Source organism: Labeo rohita, chromosome 16 (assembly GCF_022985175.1).
Source record: "Labeo rohita strain BAU-BD-2019 chromosome 16, IGBB_LRoh.1.0, whole genome shotgun sequence".
Taxonomy (NCBI): Eukaryota; Metazoa; Chordata; class Actinopteri; order Cypriniformes; family Cyprinidae; genus Labeo; species Labeo rohita.
The window spans coordinates 20,715,668-20,729,835 of NC_066884.1; the positions used below are offsets into that span (position 1 = coordinate 20,715,668).

General features: G+C 38.1%; 2 protein-coding genes across 2 annotated transcripts in view; both read left to right on the forward strand.

Moving 5' to 3' along the window:
- The window catches only part of LOC127178742 (cingulin), a 33,263-nt gene extending 23,455 nt beyond the window's left edge, over positions 1 to 9,808 (forward strand). Inside the window, 13 exon segments of the mRNA XM_051131822.1 lie at positions 63 to 211; positions 1,917 to 2,037; positions 2,124 to 2,336; positions 2,423 to 2,644; positions 2,891 to 3,139; positions 3,246 to 3,416; positions 3,495 to 3,656; positions 3,763 to 3,852; positions 5,795 to 5,878; positions 6,045 to 6,163; positions 6,538 to 6,646; positions 6,755 to 6,918; positions 8,012 to 9,808. Of these exon segments, the coding sequence (XP_050987779.1) occupies positions 63 to 211; positions 1,917 to 2,037; positions 2,124 to 2,336; positions 2,423 to 2,644; positions 2,891 to 3,139; positions 3,246 to 3,416; positions 3,495 to 3,656; positions 3,763 to 3,852; positions 5,795 to 5,878; positions 6,045 to 6,163; positions 6,538 to 6,646; positions 6,755 to 6,918; positions 8,012 to 8,156 (1,998 nt within the window). The 3' untranslated portion in view covers positions 8,157 to 9,808.
- Positions 9,809 to 10,257: 449 nt separating this feature from the next.
- Positions 10,258 to 13,982, forward strand: LOC127179184 (uncharacterized). Its single transcript, XM_051132502.1, has 7 exons — positions 10,258 to 10,391; positions 11,197 to 11,526; positions 11,606 to 11,926; positions 13,067 to 13,294; positions 13,416 to 13,463; positions 13,551 to 13,605; positions 13,909 to 13,982. Exons 1-7 carry the CDS (start codon positions 10,319 to 10,321, stop codon positions 13,973 to 13,975), a joined length of 1,122 nt encoding a protein of 373 aa, XP_050988459.1. The 5' UTR covers positions 10,258 to 10,318; the 3' UTR covers positions 13,976 to 13,982.
- Positions 13,983 to 14,168: the final 186 nt, after the last annotated feature.

Consider the following 14,168-nt stretch of genomic DNA (forward strand, 5'->3'; position numbering starts at 1 on the left):
TATGCAGCTTAGAGAAAAGTGATTAAACTAGGAATCACATATGCACTCTCTCTGTGCCTCAGTCTCAGGCAACCATTGAAGCCGAGCGTCACCGTGTGAACTCTTCGGTAAGGTCACTTCAGCAGCAATTGGAGGAGAGCAGAGATGAGGGAAACCACTGGAGAGAGCAGTTTCAGTCCAGCAGAGAAGAGCTACGCAACACCAAACAAGAGTGAGTCACACTTACACTAGTTAGTTTAGACATACCATTTAATTGCATTATGCTTAGTTCTGTCTTTTTTAATGCGTATGTGTTTCTTTTTTTGTCGTATGCATTTTGTCGGGGCAGTGGACAACGGGTTCAACCCAAAGCAGAGTGAGAACCGCTCTCAGATTAGCTGAGAGAAAACTGTAGATTTATCTGTAGATGTGTGATTGAACCTTTTAGTATTTGTAAGCCTGATTTGTAGATCTCACAACCAGAATTTTAAACAAATTATTTGATTATATAATAATAAATTATTGAATGGTTTGTGTTTGTTTTTTCTTTTTTTCTTTTTAGTGTACTGAATCACAATTTTAAAACATAAAATCCTTACTGAATTCAAAGAAACTAGTTTTAACATTACTAAACATTACAAATACTCTGCATCATTACAAAATAAAATCCTGCTGGTTGTTTGTCCAATAAAAAAGTGAATATAAGCAACATTACTTTCACTTTATGGATCTTGGATCTTGACACTAAATCAATACTTTGTCCTCCCAAATTAACATCATCAGAAAATATTAGGAGCTCAGTCGTATTATAAGAAGTTCCCATTTAGGACATTTTAATAGCTGCTATGCATAGCAGAATGTGTACATTTGTAATTAAACATAGTTAGCTTTTTTGTGTTTTGCATTATTGTGTTTGTCTGAGTACTATGTAGTATGTGTGTATATACAGTTAAAGTCAAAAGTTTATATACACCATGCAGAATCTGCAAAATGTTACTTATTTTAACAAAATAAGAGGGATCATACAAAATGCATGTTATTTTTTTATGTAGTACTGACCTGAATAAGATATTTTACACAAAATACATTTACAAATAGTCCACAAGAGAAAATAATAGTTGAATTTATAAAAATGACCCCATTCAATAGTTTACATACACAGTTAAACTCCCTACTGTTCTTCAAAAAAGTCTTTCAGGTCCCACAAATTCTTTGGTTTTTCAGGTTTTTTGAGATCTTTTTACATTGAGGACAACTAAGGGACTCATATTCAACTATTACAGAAGGTTCAAACGCTCACTGATGCTTCAGAAGAAAACAAAATGCATTAAGAGCCGGATAAGGGGAAATTTAACTTATTTTGTCTTCTGGGGAACATGCGAGTATCTTCTGTAGCTTCTGAAGGACAGCACTAAATGGAAAAAAAAATGTGATATTTAGGCAAAATAAGAAAAATGTACACATTTTCATTCTGTTTAAAAGTTTTCACTCCCCAGCAGTGAGCATTTGAACCTTCTGTAATAGTTGCATATGAGTCCCTTAGTTGTCCTCAGTGTGAAAAGATGGATCTCAAAATCATACAGTCATTGTTGGAAAGGGTTCAAATATACAAAAATGCTGAAAAACCAACAAATTTGTGGGACCTGAAGAATTTTTCTGAAAAACAGTTTAACAGTTTTACAGTTTAACTGTAAAGGTAACAACACAGTATGAAAAATCATGTGCATGTGAACTTTTGAACGGGGTCATTTTTATAAATTCTTTATTTTCTCTTGTGGACTGTATGTAAATCTTATTCAGGTCAGTACTAAATAAAACGTAACATGCATTTTGTATGATCCATCTTATTTTGGTAAAAAAAAAAAAAAAAAAACATTTTTCAGATTCTGCAAGGTATATGTAAACATTTTACCTCAACTGTATGTATGCATGTGTAGGTTACTCCAGGCTCGTATGGAGAAAGAGGAGTATGAGGAGGAGCTGAAAGACCTCCAGGAGAAAATCAGCACAATGAAACAGCAGATGCCAGATCCCAAACAGACCCAGACAGTCAGCCAGGTACTGTATATACACACTCTATTGCTTCTGTTAAATTAATAAAAGTTTTTACATTCAGACTTAAAATACTCCTCATGTTTTCATAGGAACTCGAGCGTTGTCGTGCTGACCTACAGAAGTCCCAAGCAAATATGGATAAATTAAAAACAGATCTTGACAAGAAGACAATGGAAATTGTCTTATTAAAGAAGAGCAAACAGGAGCTTGAGGCAGAGCAGAAATATGAGATTGACAGGCTGAAGGACCAGTCACGCAGAGATAAAGAAGAGCTGACGAAAGTTCACGAGAGGGCCAAACAGGTACAAGACAGATTAAAATAATTTTTGCATAAAACCAGATAACCCTCCATTTGAGCTTTACTCACAATTTTTTGAACCTCCGGCAGCTTGCTGAACCCTCATTGGTGGAGGCCCTGCGCAAGGAGTTGAGTGACATGCAAGAAGAGGTGGACCGACTGCGCAGTCAGCTGCACTCAACTGAAGAAGAGCTTCAGGCAAAGACAGACAAACTCAGCTCTGCTCAAACCCAAGCAAACAATCTGGCACATGAGCACAAGGAACTCGAGGAAACCAACACACGTATGAAGGAGAGAATCACACGCCTAGAGGTTAGGATGCAGATTAACATAGTTATGTAACGGCGCACCTTATTTTACCTCTCATTCAACTACAAAAAATAGTGTGGAAGTGCATTGGTTTAAGAGTGTGGGGTGGTATATTGCCATATTATAAGTAAGCTTAATGGTTAGAAAACTCACAGTTTTCCTGTTTTCCTGATCATTTTTGCCTCTTTTGAGATCACTAGCTGATGTCATGCACTCTTTTTCTCTAACACGTTGTCTGTTTGTTTGTAGTCTCAGCTGCAGGAGCGCATGTCTCAGAGTATTGAGGCCGAACAGGAGCAGCAGGAGGAGACCAGGAAACTGAGGCAGCAGTTGGAAGAGTCCAGGCGTGAGAACTCCAGACTGGGCCTAGAGCGGGACGAGCTGGCTCGTAATCTGGAAGAGAAGGAGAAGGACAGAGAAGCTGTCCGCAAGGAGAACACACAGCTCGAGGACCAGAAGAGGCAGCAGGAGAGAGCACTAGACAAACTCAATAAAGAGGTATGTGTTCACTGACGCATTTGAATCTGGCGTGCACCATATTTAGTTGTTTTTTTGTGTCTCTCTCTTGCTTCCTCACACCCCTTTTTCTGTTTCTCTATGTCAGATGGAGCGCTTGTCTGCAGCATCCCGTGAGGAGGTGCGGCTCCTGCAGTCTCAGCTGGACGAACAGAGAGACAAGTGGAAGAAAGAGCAGCAGGACTCGCATAAAAACGCCAAAGAGAAGCTCAGTGAGCTGGAGAGAGCTCAGAGCACCATCCATTCCCTACAGGAAGAGGTGCAACACTGGCTTCATAAAAATCCTAACATTTAATCAGTCAACAATTTGTGGTCATACAATTTTTTTTGTTTTTAGTTGGCCCGTCAAAAGAAGGAGCTGTTCTCGAGTTATGAGGAACGAGACAATGCTATATTAGATAAAGAGCTGCTTACTAACCGCCTCAAACATCTGGAGAGCGAGATGGAGACACAACGCAGCACACAAAACGACCGCTCGCGAGAGATCCGCAGCTTGGAGGTGTGTATTTTACCTTTACATCTGGTGTTTTAGTGAAAGGGTGTCATGGCGGTAGTGATGTGATAACACTCTGTCTTCACTTTGTTATATTTGTCTCCACCTGCAGGACAAAATCAAGCACCTAGAGCTGGAGTTAGATGAGGAGAAGAACAACGGAGAGATGCTGACAGAAAGAATCACCAGGAGCCGAGATCAGGTATGCTAATTTAAAATATGTATTTCTGTGACAGCAAAGCTGAATTTTCAGCATCATTACTCCGGTCTTTAGTGTCACACAGGTCAATATTTATTCTAATATGTTGATTATGATATCAACATATGATATGTTGAGATGATAGCATTTCTTCATATTCTTATCATTATTATCAATGAAAAAAGCAGTCATGCTGCTTAGTTGTTGTTTTTTTCTATTATTTTCTCTTGTGGACTATATGTAAATGTCTTTTATGTGAAATATAATATTATTCAGGTCAGTACTAAATAAAAAACAACATGCATTTTGTATGATCCCTCTTATTTTGGTAAAATAATCAACATTTTGCAGTAGGGCTGGGCAGTATGGCCAAAAAATTTTTTTTTTCTTATCAGTAATTATTACGATAAATGTCAAATTTTTATTTCTTTTCTACAGTTTGAAATTTGTAATAACAAGACAGTTAAATGTGGCTTTAAAATATTCTTTATGGTCAGAACATGGCAAACACTTTTTAAATTCTTCACACTTTTTCTAGTCATTTTTCCTTAACAAAATAAATATCTTAATAGAAAAAAATAATTTGCATGTTTTAATGAGTAGTACTGTTTCAAATCAAGTGACGGGTTTGTGTTACATGATAATATTTATAGTAAAATATAAAACATTTTGTCTCTTAGAAATACACATTTGCTTGAGTTAGGATGCAGATGTAGATTTATGTTCATTATCAAAACTATTAATATCTGTATAAATTGTAGCATAATTGAATAATCGAATTATTCTGACTGTTTAAGTTATTATTATTATTTTTTTAATTTTGCTCTTCCATAGTATCATTCTTAGATCATGATAATAACAGTTAAAACCACAAATATAGCACCTCAATACCATGGTAAAAATAATATGGCTCGTAGCTATTTGTATGAAAAACAGTAGTGTAAACATCATTTAGTACACCCACATTTCTGACACAATACCACTGTGTAGTTAGTGCTACTACAGTAAATCTATGGTAAATGATGGCGATTTGTAGATTAAAAAGCCTTTTGACTATCGTTGCGCACATGTTTCTCCTGTCTGGCAGCGCTGTTTCATCTGGCTTTAAACTGAGTCATTTGTGTTCTTCATTGAATTCAAGTGCTTCACACTGGATCTCACAACACTGTTTAATGACAGAGACTCGTCAGTGAGTGAACGCATCTGCTCTAGTAAGTTCGCGCCGTGCCACTGTTTGAACTTTGATCCAAGCGGATAAATGGTCCGAGTGGCACGCTTTGACTAGCGCACTATCGAACAGTTACCGAACTCTTGTTATCGTTTATCAAGGAAATTCATGTCACAAAATAATTATTGTTAATGATTTATCGCCCAGCCCTATTTGGCAGATTCTGCAAGGTATGACTTCCAACCTCAACTGAATTTTTGTATTGTAGTGGCTCATAATAAATAGTCAGTTCAAGTTACATTGATTATGCCTCGACATTGAGGTCTGCTAAATGCCAAGTTCTGTCATGAAACTCTAGGTAGCGCAGGCTGATGGGTCCTTACTGCAAACTGATGATATTCACAGTGTTAAACTACTTGACACATGTTGCATACTGCTTACATTTATATGGCTGGTTAGCATTTCGCAGCATGCTTTCAAAGTTCCTCTGAAACCCTCCACCTCCCCAGCTCTACCTGTATAGATCTGCGATGGGTTATTATATATGCTATTTGAGCAGCAGCAGTATGTCATAAATACTCACAGCAGCGTATCGGCATATGTATTGGCAGTAGTAATTTGCAGCAGCAATAATCCACAGCAACATCAGCAGCAGTGTCTATTCTGCCAAGACCAAATACATCAACATTGTCAAAGCCATTACCCTGCTAAAATCTTCCAATAGTTGTCATGATAGAAGTACTTTAATCAGAATGTATAATTCTACTCTGTTTGTAGATTGAACAGCTGCGTGCCGAGCTCATGAATGAACGGTCCTCCAAACAAGACTTGGAGCTGGACAAAAACGCTCTGGAGAGACAGGTACGCCACATGACCATCAAACAGTACGGCAGATCTATAGTCATACCGTATGCTGCATTATCTTTGCCTGAGTTTCTGTGATAATGATAAAAGTTTCTTTTTTTGACCGCACAGTGCATTTATTCAGTTTGGCCACAGGGTTTCATCTAATCTGCGTCTCTTTCAGATAAAGGATTATAAATCTCGTGTAACTGAGATGGAGGGCCAGTCACGTTCCTCTACTGGTGTGTCTCAGCTGGAGAGCAAAATCCAGGACCTTGAGGAACGACTGCGTGCAGAGGAGAGGTACATTTTTAAAAAAAGGTCCTAATGAACTGTGGTTTTAAAACCACTACCATGAAGTGGCAGAAACAATTACATTAACCACAAAGCACTACAGAAAGCTGGAGGAAAACACTCTTCTTTAATTGAAAGCACTTTATGCTGCTAGAAAATACATAGTGTGTAGACAGTGCAGTCCGTAAAGCGTAAACCACTACTTTAAAACTACTATTTTCAGATGCTTAGTTTTTTATAAAATAACACTGGGGGAATTGTCAGCAGGTTTATTTGCTTTTTTGAAAATTTCATTGAGAATTTCAACATTGAGAGAACTTTCAGTACACTTCAAGTTCAGGACGTCCTGAGGTTCAAGCACATAGCTGTATTTTTTTTTGCAGAGAGAAGAACTCTGTGGTGTCCTCTCAGCGACGGTTGGAGAGGAAACTAAAGGAGCTGAACATCACACTGGATGAGGAGAGACATCAGCACACAGAGCAGAGAGACCAGGTGAAGAATACACACGTTACATGTGCACATATAGAGCAGTGTGAGTGAAGATCTGTGTATGTGAGAAACCCATGAGTGTTTCTGTCTAATGCATGCGTTCTTCTTCAGCTGACTCTGCGTGTGAAGGCTCTGAAGAGACAGGTGGATGAAGGAGAGGCCGAGGCCGAGCGGCTGGAGGGACTGAGGAGGAAGGCCATCAGAGACATGGAGGAGATGCAGGAACAGAAAGAGGCGCTGCAGTCCAAAGTCACAGCACTAGAGAATGAACTCAAGTAAGTGTCTTTGACTGAGACAGAAGATAATGGTGGAGTATTTAGGGCCCGGGCACCAAGGTGCGAGGACCCTATTGGAACTGCTCAGTTTCTTCTTCTTCTGCAAAATGAATCACATTTTTGAGGACTTAAATGCTCAAAAACTCATGGAACTGGCAGAAGTTGCGAAAAAATTACATCTAATATGGGTTTCAGAAGTGGGTGTGGCAAAATGGCTCGATAGCGCCACCTATGAAATTTCAACAAAGTGCCATTCGAGTTGCGAAACGGCACATGTAACACCCCAATACCTACAAAAAAGTCCACCCGTTATGAGGTCTGAAACCCCACAGGAGGTCTGTTATTTAGAATTTTCTCAGCAAGTTTTGTGCCGTTTTTGCCATTTTCAGGCTTGTATTTAAACAAACTCCTCCTAGAGATTTAAACAGATCACCACCAAATTTGGTCAGTGTAATATAAAGCCCTTTGTGACATTAAATTGTGAAGATCTTGAGTTTCGTTGAAGGGCGTGTCTGTGGCGGCCCGACAACTTTTTTGTTTCGCCATTAAAGTTGTAATTCAGGCATACAATGTCCGATCTGCCCCAAACTTCACATGTTTGATAAGAGTCCTGTCCTCAACACATAGCCAAGCCCATATTCAGTTATAGTCATAGCGCCACCTGCTGGCAACAGAAAGTGGCATGCTTTTATGCTAGATTTTTAGATTTAATGACATGAGCATTATATTTGGTCAGTCTAATCTAAAGGAAGAAGGGTGTGTCTTTGGCGGCCTGACAAAGTTCGATGTTTCGCCATATAAAAGGAAATTGTTGTAACTCAAAAGTCCTGGCCTGAACACATCTAAAGGCCTGTTTTCCGTTATAATCCTAGCGCCACTTGCTGGCAACAGGAAATGACTTGTTTTACACTAACTTATATATGCAATGTCTAATCTGCACAATATCTGATTTAGATCAGTCTTTTCTGACCAGTACCCAATCTGGCAGAGAATGGCAGAATTGGAGCTGAGTGTCGCACCCCTATATAAAAGAGTTGTAGATTGTTTTTCTTAGATACTTCTGTTAAGTAGTATTGTTTTTTTTTTTCCTCAGGAGGAAGAGCCAGCAGGCCCGACAGTCAGCTCTGGAGTCTTCAGTGCTCAGCTCTGATGATGATGATGATGATGATAGATTGTACGATCATTCCAGCATAACCTCCATCCTTACCGAGAGCAACCTAAAGACCAGTTCTTGCTGAAGACCAATAAAGGAATCTGGAATTCCACTTCATGACGCTTCATTCATGAACACAGAGTAACTTCAGTCCTGCTGTAAAATTCCCACTTGTGCTTTAACTGCTATGCCACAACACCATAATTATAAATCAGATGTACAATCTGAGTTTAAACTGTCTGTAAAACAGGACGACGGCTTTTCACACACTTGAAGACGCCTGACATTTTCACTGTCAGTAAGTCAAATAGATTTCAGACATGGCTTTATTCATCTAGACATCAGTAGAGACTCTCATTTTGATGGTCTCATTTTTTTTTTTTTTTTTTTTTTATGAGAAAAGCCTTAATGATCCCGTCAGGTTGAGTGTAGAAAGACCTTTTTAGAGGAGATCAGTTGAGAGTTGAAGCCATTTAGAAACTGAATTTCACTCCGGCTCAAATTAGCAAAGGCAATTTTGGCTTATTTTAGTTGAAGTAATCAGGATTAATAGAAGAAATAAGAACTTTTGTATAAAATGAATTAATAGAGACAGAGAGAAGGATTTAATTTTGTTTTAAGGGCCCTGTGACCGATTATGAGCACTGATGATTTCATTAGGTGTGTGTTAAGAGTTATTAGTAGGTTATTAATAGAAGGGAGATGAAAAAAAAAAAAAAAAAAACATTTAGCAGAGAGAGACAGAGAGAGTAGTTGTGTGAATGGGGAAAAAATTAATAAAAAGTATGTCACTGTAATCTAGTATAGCAGGAACACAGAGAAATGCAGGTAATAGTCCAAAGCATGCATCAGTTCCAAGAGAATAGATGATAGAAATCCAGGTTTAGTATCAAGACAACACACTTATTTCCTTATGTTTACAGAACAAGCTCTAGGTACGAGTGAATCAGCACTACACAGATGCATCAGTTATGCTAAAATACAATATATAACAACAATCACAATATAGACATTGACATTTCAGCTATATTTCACTCCTACCATTTCCGTACAAGCTAAACGTAAAGAATGAGATTCAAGTTCAGTGCTGATTTGCCTGTAGCAAATATAATTTAGCATTAAAAAAACCGCCGAACTTTCTAAATCAACTGCACTGTGAAATTCTGTCTTTTCTGTCATTCAAACTGCTGTATATTTTATGTGAAAGCAGAACTAGTGTTTGCTTCCACCAAAACTGTTAATCGTTAAGCGACAGCCTAAAAGACAAATCAGTGTTCGTTCATTCCTGATGGTGAAACTATGAAAATTACTCATTTTGTTTATTTCGTTAGTTTACCAGCACACGATCTATTGTTTTTTACTTCAACGTATAATATTGAAGTAAACAATATATAAAATAACTGAAATAACTGATATTTTCTACCATAGTTGTCTCATAATCCTTTAACAGACGCATTAACTCATTTTTTTGATACCGAGCTGCCTGTTCTCGTCTGTATCTACAGTTTGTCTATGCACACAGCATCTGATTCATGTGAACGGTACACCACTACAATGCCTTGTAAATCTAATAATTATTTTTGTAATTGTTCTTGTTCCAAGGTAAATGAGAATGATTTATGTATGTATTTTGTATTTATTTGTAATAGAATTTGCATTAAGCACTGATCAAATCAAAGGTTTGTATTTTCTGTAAGCAAAACCTTTTATATCAAAAATAAATTCAGTACTTTAGTAGTTCCTCTCCATTGTCTTTGATGGTTTGCTTGTCTATTGTAAATACTGTAGCTGATTTGTGTCATAGACATATGATACAGACAAACGCTATAGCTGAGTTTTGGATTCTGGACCTTCAAAATGCGTTCCGAATGTTCCTATACAAGCAATAGTGGCAGCAATTATGTAGCTAGTTGATTTGAAATGTGTGCAAACTACATCTCTTACATTTTACACGCATCACAAACTGTATGAATGTAAAAGGTCTTGTGGCCTATCCTCATATTCAGTTGTTTTACAGTAAGCTACTTGAAATGTCTATGCGATGAGGTGTTTTCAGTTTTTATATTTCCATCTTCTAAATATTCTAACAGCAGCTTTCTAATAGAAGGCATCGATATAAGCACAGGAGTAGAGCATATTTCCTACAGTACTTCCGCATTAAATTTAGAGTAACAGAAAACAACTCAGTGAAAGTGATGTGGCCAATGTTCATATAGAGTTCAGCTGTCCTGCAGTGAGCATCTGGATATGATGAAGAGTTTTCAGTCTTCATATTTCCTACTTCTATATCTTCTAATAGCCTCTTTATTAGAATGCGAAGGTAAGTGTCTTTTATATGAAGTCAAATTCATTTAACCACCATACAGAGCTGGACAAAATAATGTGAACACCTGGGAAATAGGCAGTATTTCTTTACTAAGGCGTTTAACACTCCTTTGATACAGCTTCTAACCTTTTTAGAACAGATTTATACAACTTTGGAACAGTCTACAGTCAAATGTTGTCTATAAAAATGTTGTCATTTGACAGTAGCTTAAGAGAATCGGCTTCTCGCTTCTCCAAAACTATCCATTTTGGTTTGTTAACCTATGGTTATGATACCACCTTTTCCTCATTTTAGCATCAGTGTCTGTGATTACAATTTTAACATTTTCCGCTTTTTCATGGATGTTGGCTTTATGAAGTTTTCTGTGGTTGAATTTTGTGGAAACAGGTCTTCAATGTAAATATTGTGGTTTTCTGTCCCTTTGCTGCAGTAGTTCTGTGTTGTTTAGACAGTCCTTCTTGTTCAGTGCTGACTGTGTGCACAGTCATAAAGGCTTTTAAAGCAGTGTAAAGGCTTTTGATCTTAAACACCAAACAGTTGGGCGTGAATGTTACAGATTGTCCTGCTAAACAGGCTCCCATGATTTGCCCTTTTTAGACATCTGACAAGTTACCCATTTGGCTTTACTAAACACTGCTGAGTAACTTACTACACTGATATACAAACTAGTGAATATAGACCGTTACCAGTTACTCATAATAAAAAGTAAGTGTTGTCTATTACTGTAAGCGATGTGGCGGTTTTCACGTCTCAGTTCTCTAGTGCTTTATGTCTCATTTTGTACTTCATTTCCTTTCAGTGGCGACACAGAGACGCTGCAAGCAGGTTCATCAGTTGAACATAAACTGTATTCAGGGTGACAACATGTCTGTTTCTTGCCTAACCACAACCCACCCGCTGCAGTCTCTAACAGTGAAACTACGCAGGACGAACCAAGATAAAGACATCCTCATGTATCCAGACATTTCTCCAGCATCAGAGCGCCAGAGATGGTCTGTGAGGAAAGATGCTGGAAATGTTACACTTGGTCTGAAAGACATCAAATTATCCGATGATGGCCTTTATGACTGTCAGGTCTACAAGGGTCAGGACTGCCTTCATGAAACTCGATTTAACCTGAAAGTCAAAGGTAAACATGCAAATTTCTGAAACAAGCAAATAATCCATAGGTAAACCCATTGTAATTTAGTATGTTTCTTTGGTTTCAGAGTGTAAAACTTTGGACTCTGTCCGTCCATCACCAGGCTCATCTGTGTTGCTGCCATGCTCTGAACATCCTCTCCAAAACAGAGCAGAACGAATCACTTGGGAAGTTGTTAATGGTCACCAAACAACTGAAATAACTCGATATCGGCATCCAAACATACCCTCAAGCAGCACAGAGAAACTTCTGCAGCCTTTATATAAGAGAGCAAGACAACTAAAGAACGGATCTCTGCTTATAAGGGATGTAGTTCACATCGATGAATTGTGGTATCGGTGCAGAGTGAATGAAAAAACTTGCTATGAAGTGAAGCTTCTGATGAATGGTGTGTTCCTTTATTGAACAGTCTCTCCCGTTGCATTAACACACTTATGGGGAAACTCCTGTTTACTCTGGTACTGAAGCCTGACTTGTTCATGTTCGTGTAACTGCACAAACAAATAATGCTTCATCCCGCCAAAAGGGGTGGAGCCAACTGCGATATAAGTCAGCTCTGTGTACCATTTAGTAAGAATTTTTCTCCTTTAGGTGACAAAGATCATCCCCAGGGCCCTACGAGGCATTCCTTTTGAGCCACTTCAGTCAGACGATTCACAGCCCTTGTCGCTTAAGACTGCCCTCCTTTTGGCTTTTTTCACCGGTCAAGCAAATGGGCGATCTGCACAAACTGTCAGTCAGTGCTTCACATAACTGTGTCATAGCCAAGACACGGCTATGTGCCAAAAGTGCTCTTCACTTCATTCAGAGCACAAGTCATCACCCTTCTAGCACTCCCCAATTCAGATGGTGAGCAGGGTCCTAATCCACTCTGCCTAGTTCGGGCTCTTGTTGAGTGCTCTGGGCTGTTTCGGTACTCAAAGCAGCTCTATGTGTGCTTCAGAGGCTGCGCCAAAGGGCTGCCAGTTATAAACCAGAGACTATCACACTGGATAGTGGATGCTATAACCCTGGTTTACACCTCAGTGATCTTACAATGTCCCATAGGAGTGAGGGCCCACTCCACCAGAGGAATGGCCTCCTCATGGGTTTGGTCCATCAGGATTTCTATTTGTGATATCGCCAACTGGTCACCATCCAACTTCACCAGGTTTCATAAGTTGGACTTCCCTGCCCTTGCAGACACCGATATTGTCCACTTAAACTCACCTAATCCCCATTGTGAATGGAAGGATTTTGTTATGTAGTCCTCAGCTTAAGTGGAAAGTTGAAAGATTCTGACTAAATGTTGCTGAGAGCTGACTTACCAGTCAGCTCCACTCCTTTTGGCGGGTTGAAGTGCAATTTGTTCATGCAGGTCACACAAACATAAACAAATCAGGCTTCAGTACCACAGTAAACGTGTTTCCCCATAAGCATATTATATCACTTTCCATGATATTGTTATCCACAAAACAAATGCCTGAATTCATGTGTGTGATAAAAAATAACAATGATGATGTTCATTCAAGTTATTTTTTTTCTCTAGTCATCATAGATGCTCCAAACCCAGTTGACAGTACAACTAGCCAAACCGAAGACAACAACAGTGATGAGAGTGAAACATTGACAACTAATCTGAACAGCGACGAGAGTGAAACAGTGACAACTAATGTGACAGTAGTAGTGATAACCATAATAGTGTCTCTGTGTGTCCTTATATCACTGACTGTCATTCTTTATTTGAAAAGACCAAGACCCAAAATTGACAACCAAAGTAAGTTCACAAAAACAGTCCTAAAAAGTTGTTCTTTAACAGCATATTTTAAATCATAATAAAGGTTTAATGTAAATTAAAGTTGATTAGATGGTAAAATACTTCTTTTTGTATCTTGCAGTTGAAGTGAACCACCAGACTTCTGTAAATTATTCTGACAATTCTGAAGGTAAATGTTTTTCCTGGTAAGTCCTTATAAATAGATTAATCATGTGCACTTGAACAAGTGTATTTATTAGAAGTTGTTTTCTTCCAGTGTTGGATGAGCCTGTGTATTCTACAGTTCTACATGCCAGAAAACATAACCACCTGTAAGTTACTGCAATACATTAGTTAAATCATTCATTTATCTGTCCTGAACATACAAATATAATACCTGTGGATAAGTCACAAATTGTTTTGGACTAATAATTAGGACTAATTTGGACCTGCTTCACTAAAAATTCTTTGTAGACAGTATATAAAAACACTTTGTCATTTTAAGAGTTTAGCAAAATTATTTCACTTCATGACATTGACCTCACATTTATGTGTAGTACATACATCTGCAAATGTGTGCATGATTCAAAGAATTATTTCCACCAAATTAATTTTTGAACTTTATTCCCCAACAGCTGGCGTAAACAGACAGAAGCTCCTGCATGTAATAGAGACAACATCTATGACAACAGAGTGCTGTGAAATAAATTACTCAGATTTTTTTCTTTCTTTTTTTCTTTTTTGATGTTTTTTTTAATGCCTCTGGTAAATTTTCATAAATGAAAATGTAACATTTTTTCCCCAAATAAAACAATTTTATAAGACCTTGCTGTATGTGAACTGCCATAAACACTTTACTACTTTAAGACTTTACTACACTCTACAGTGTACACAA

Excerpts from the sequence above, each read along its gene's own strand:
- LOC127179184 (XM_051132502.1), top strand. The coding sequence starts at position 10,319 with ATGATGAAGAGTTTTCAGTCTTCATATTTCCTACTTCTATATCTTCTA. Across the intron at positions 10,392-11,196 it reads CTCTTTATTAGAATGCGAAG|TGGCGACACAGAGACGCTGC; the intron begins GTAAGTGTCTTT and ends ATTTCCTTTCAG. Across the intron at positions 13,464-13,550 it reads TTATTCTGACAATTCTGAAG|TGTTGGATGAGCCTGTGTAT; the intron begins GTAAATGTTTTT and ends GTTTTCTTCCAG.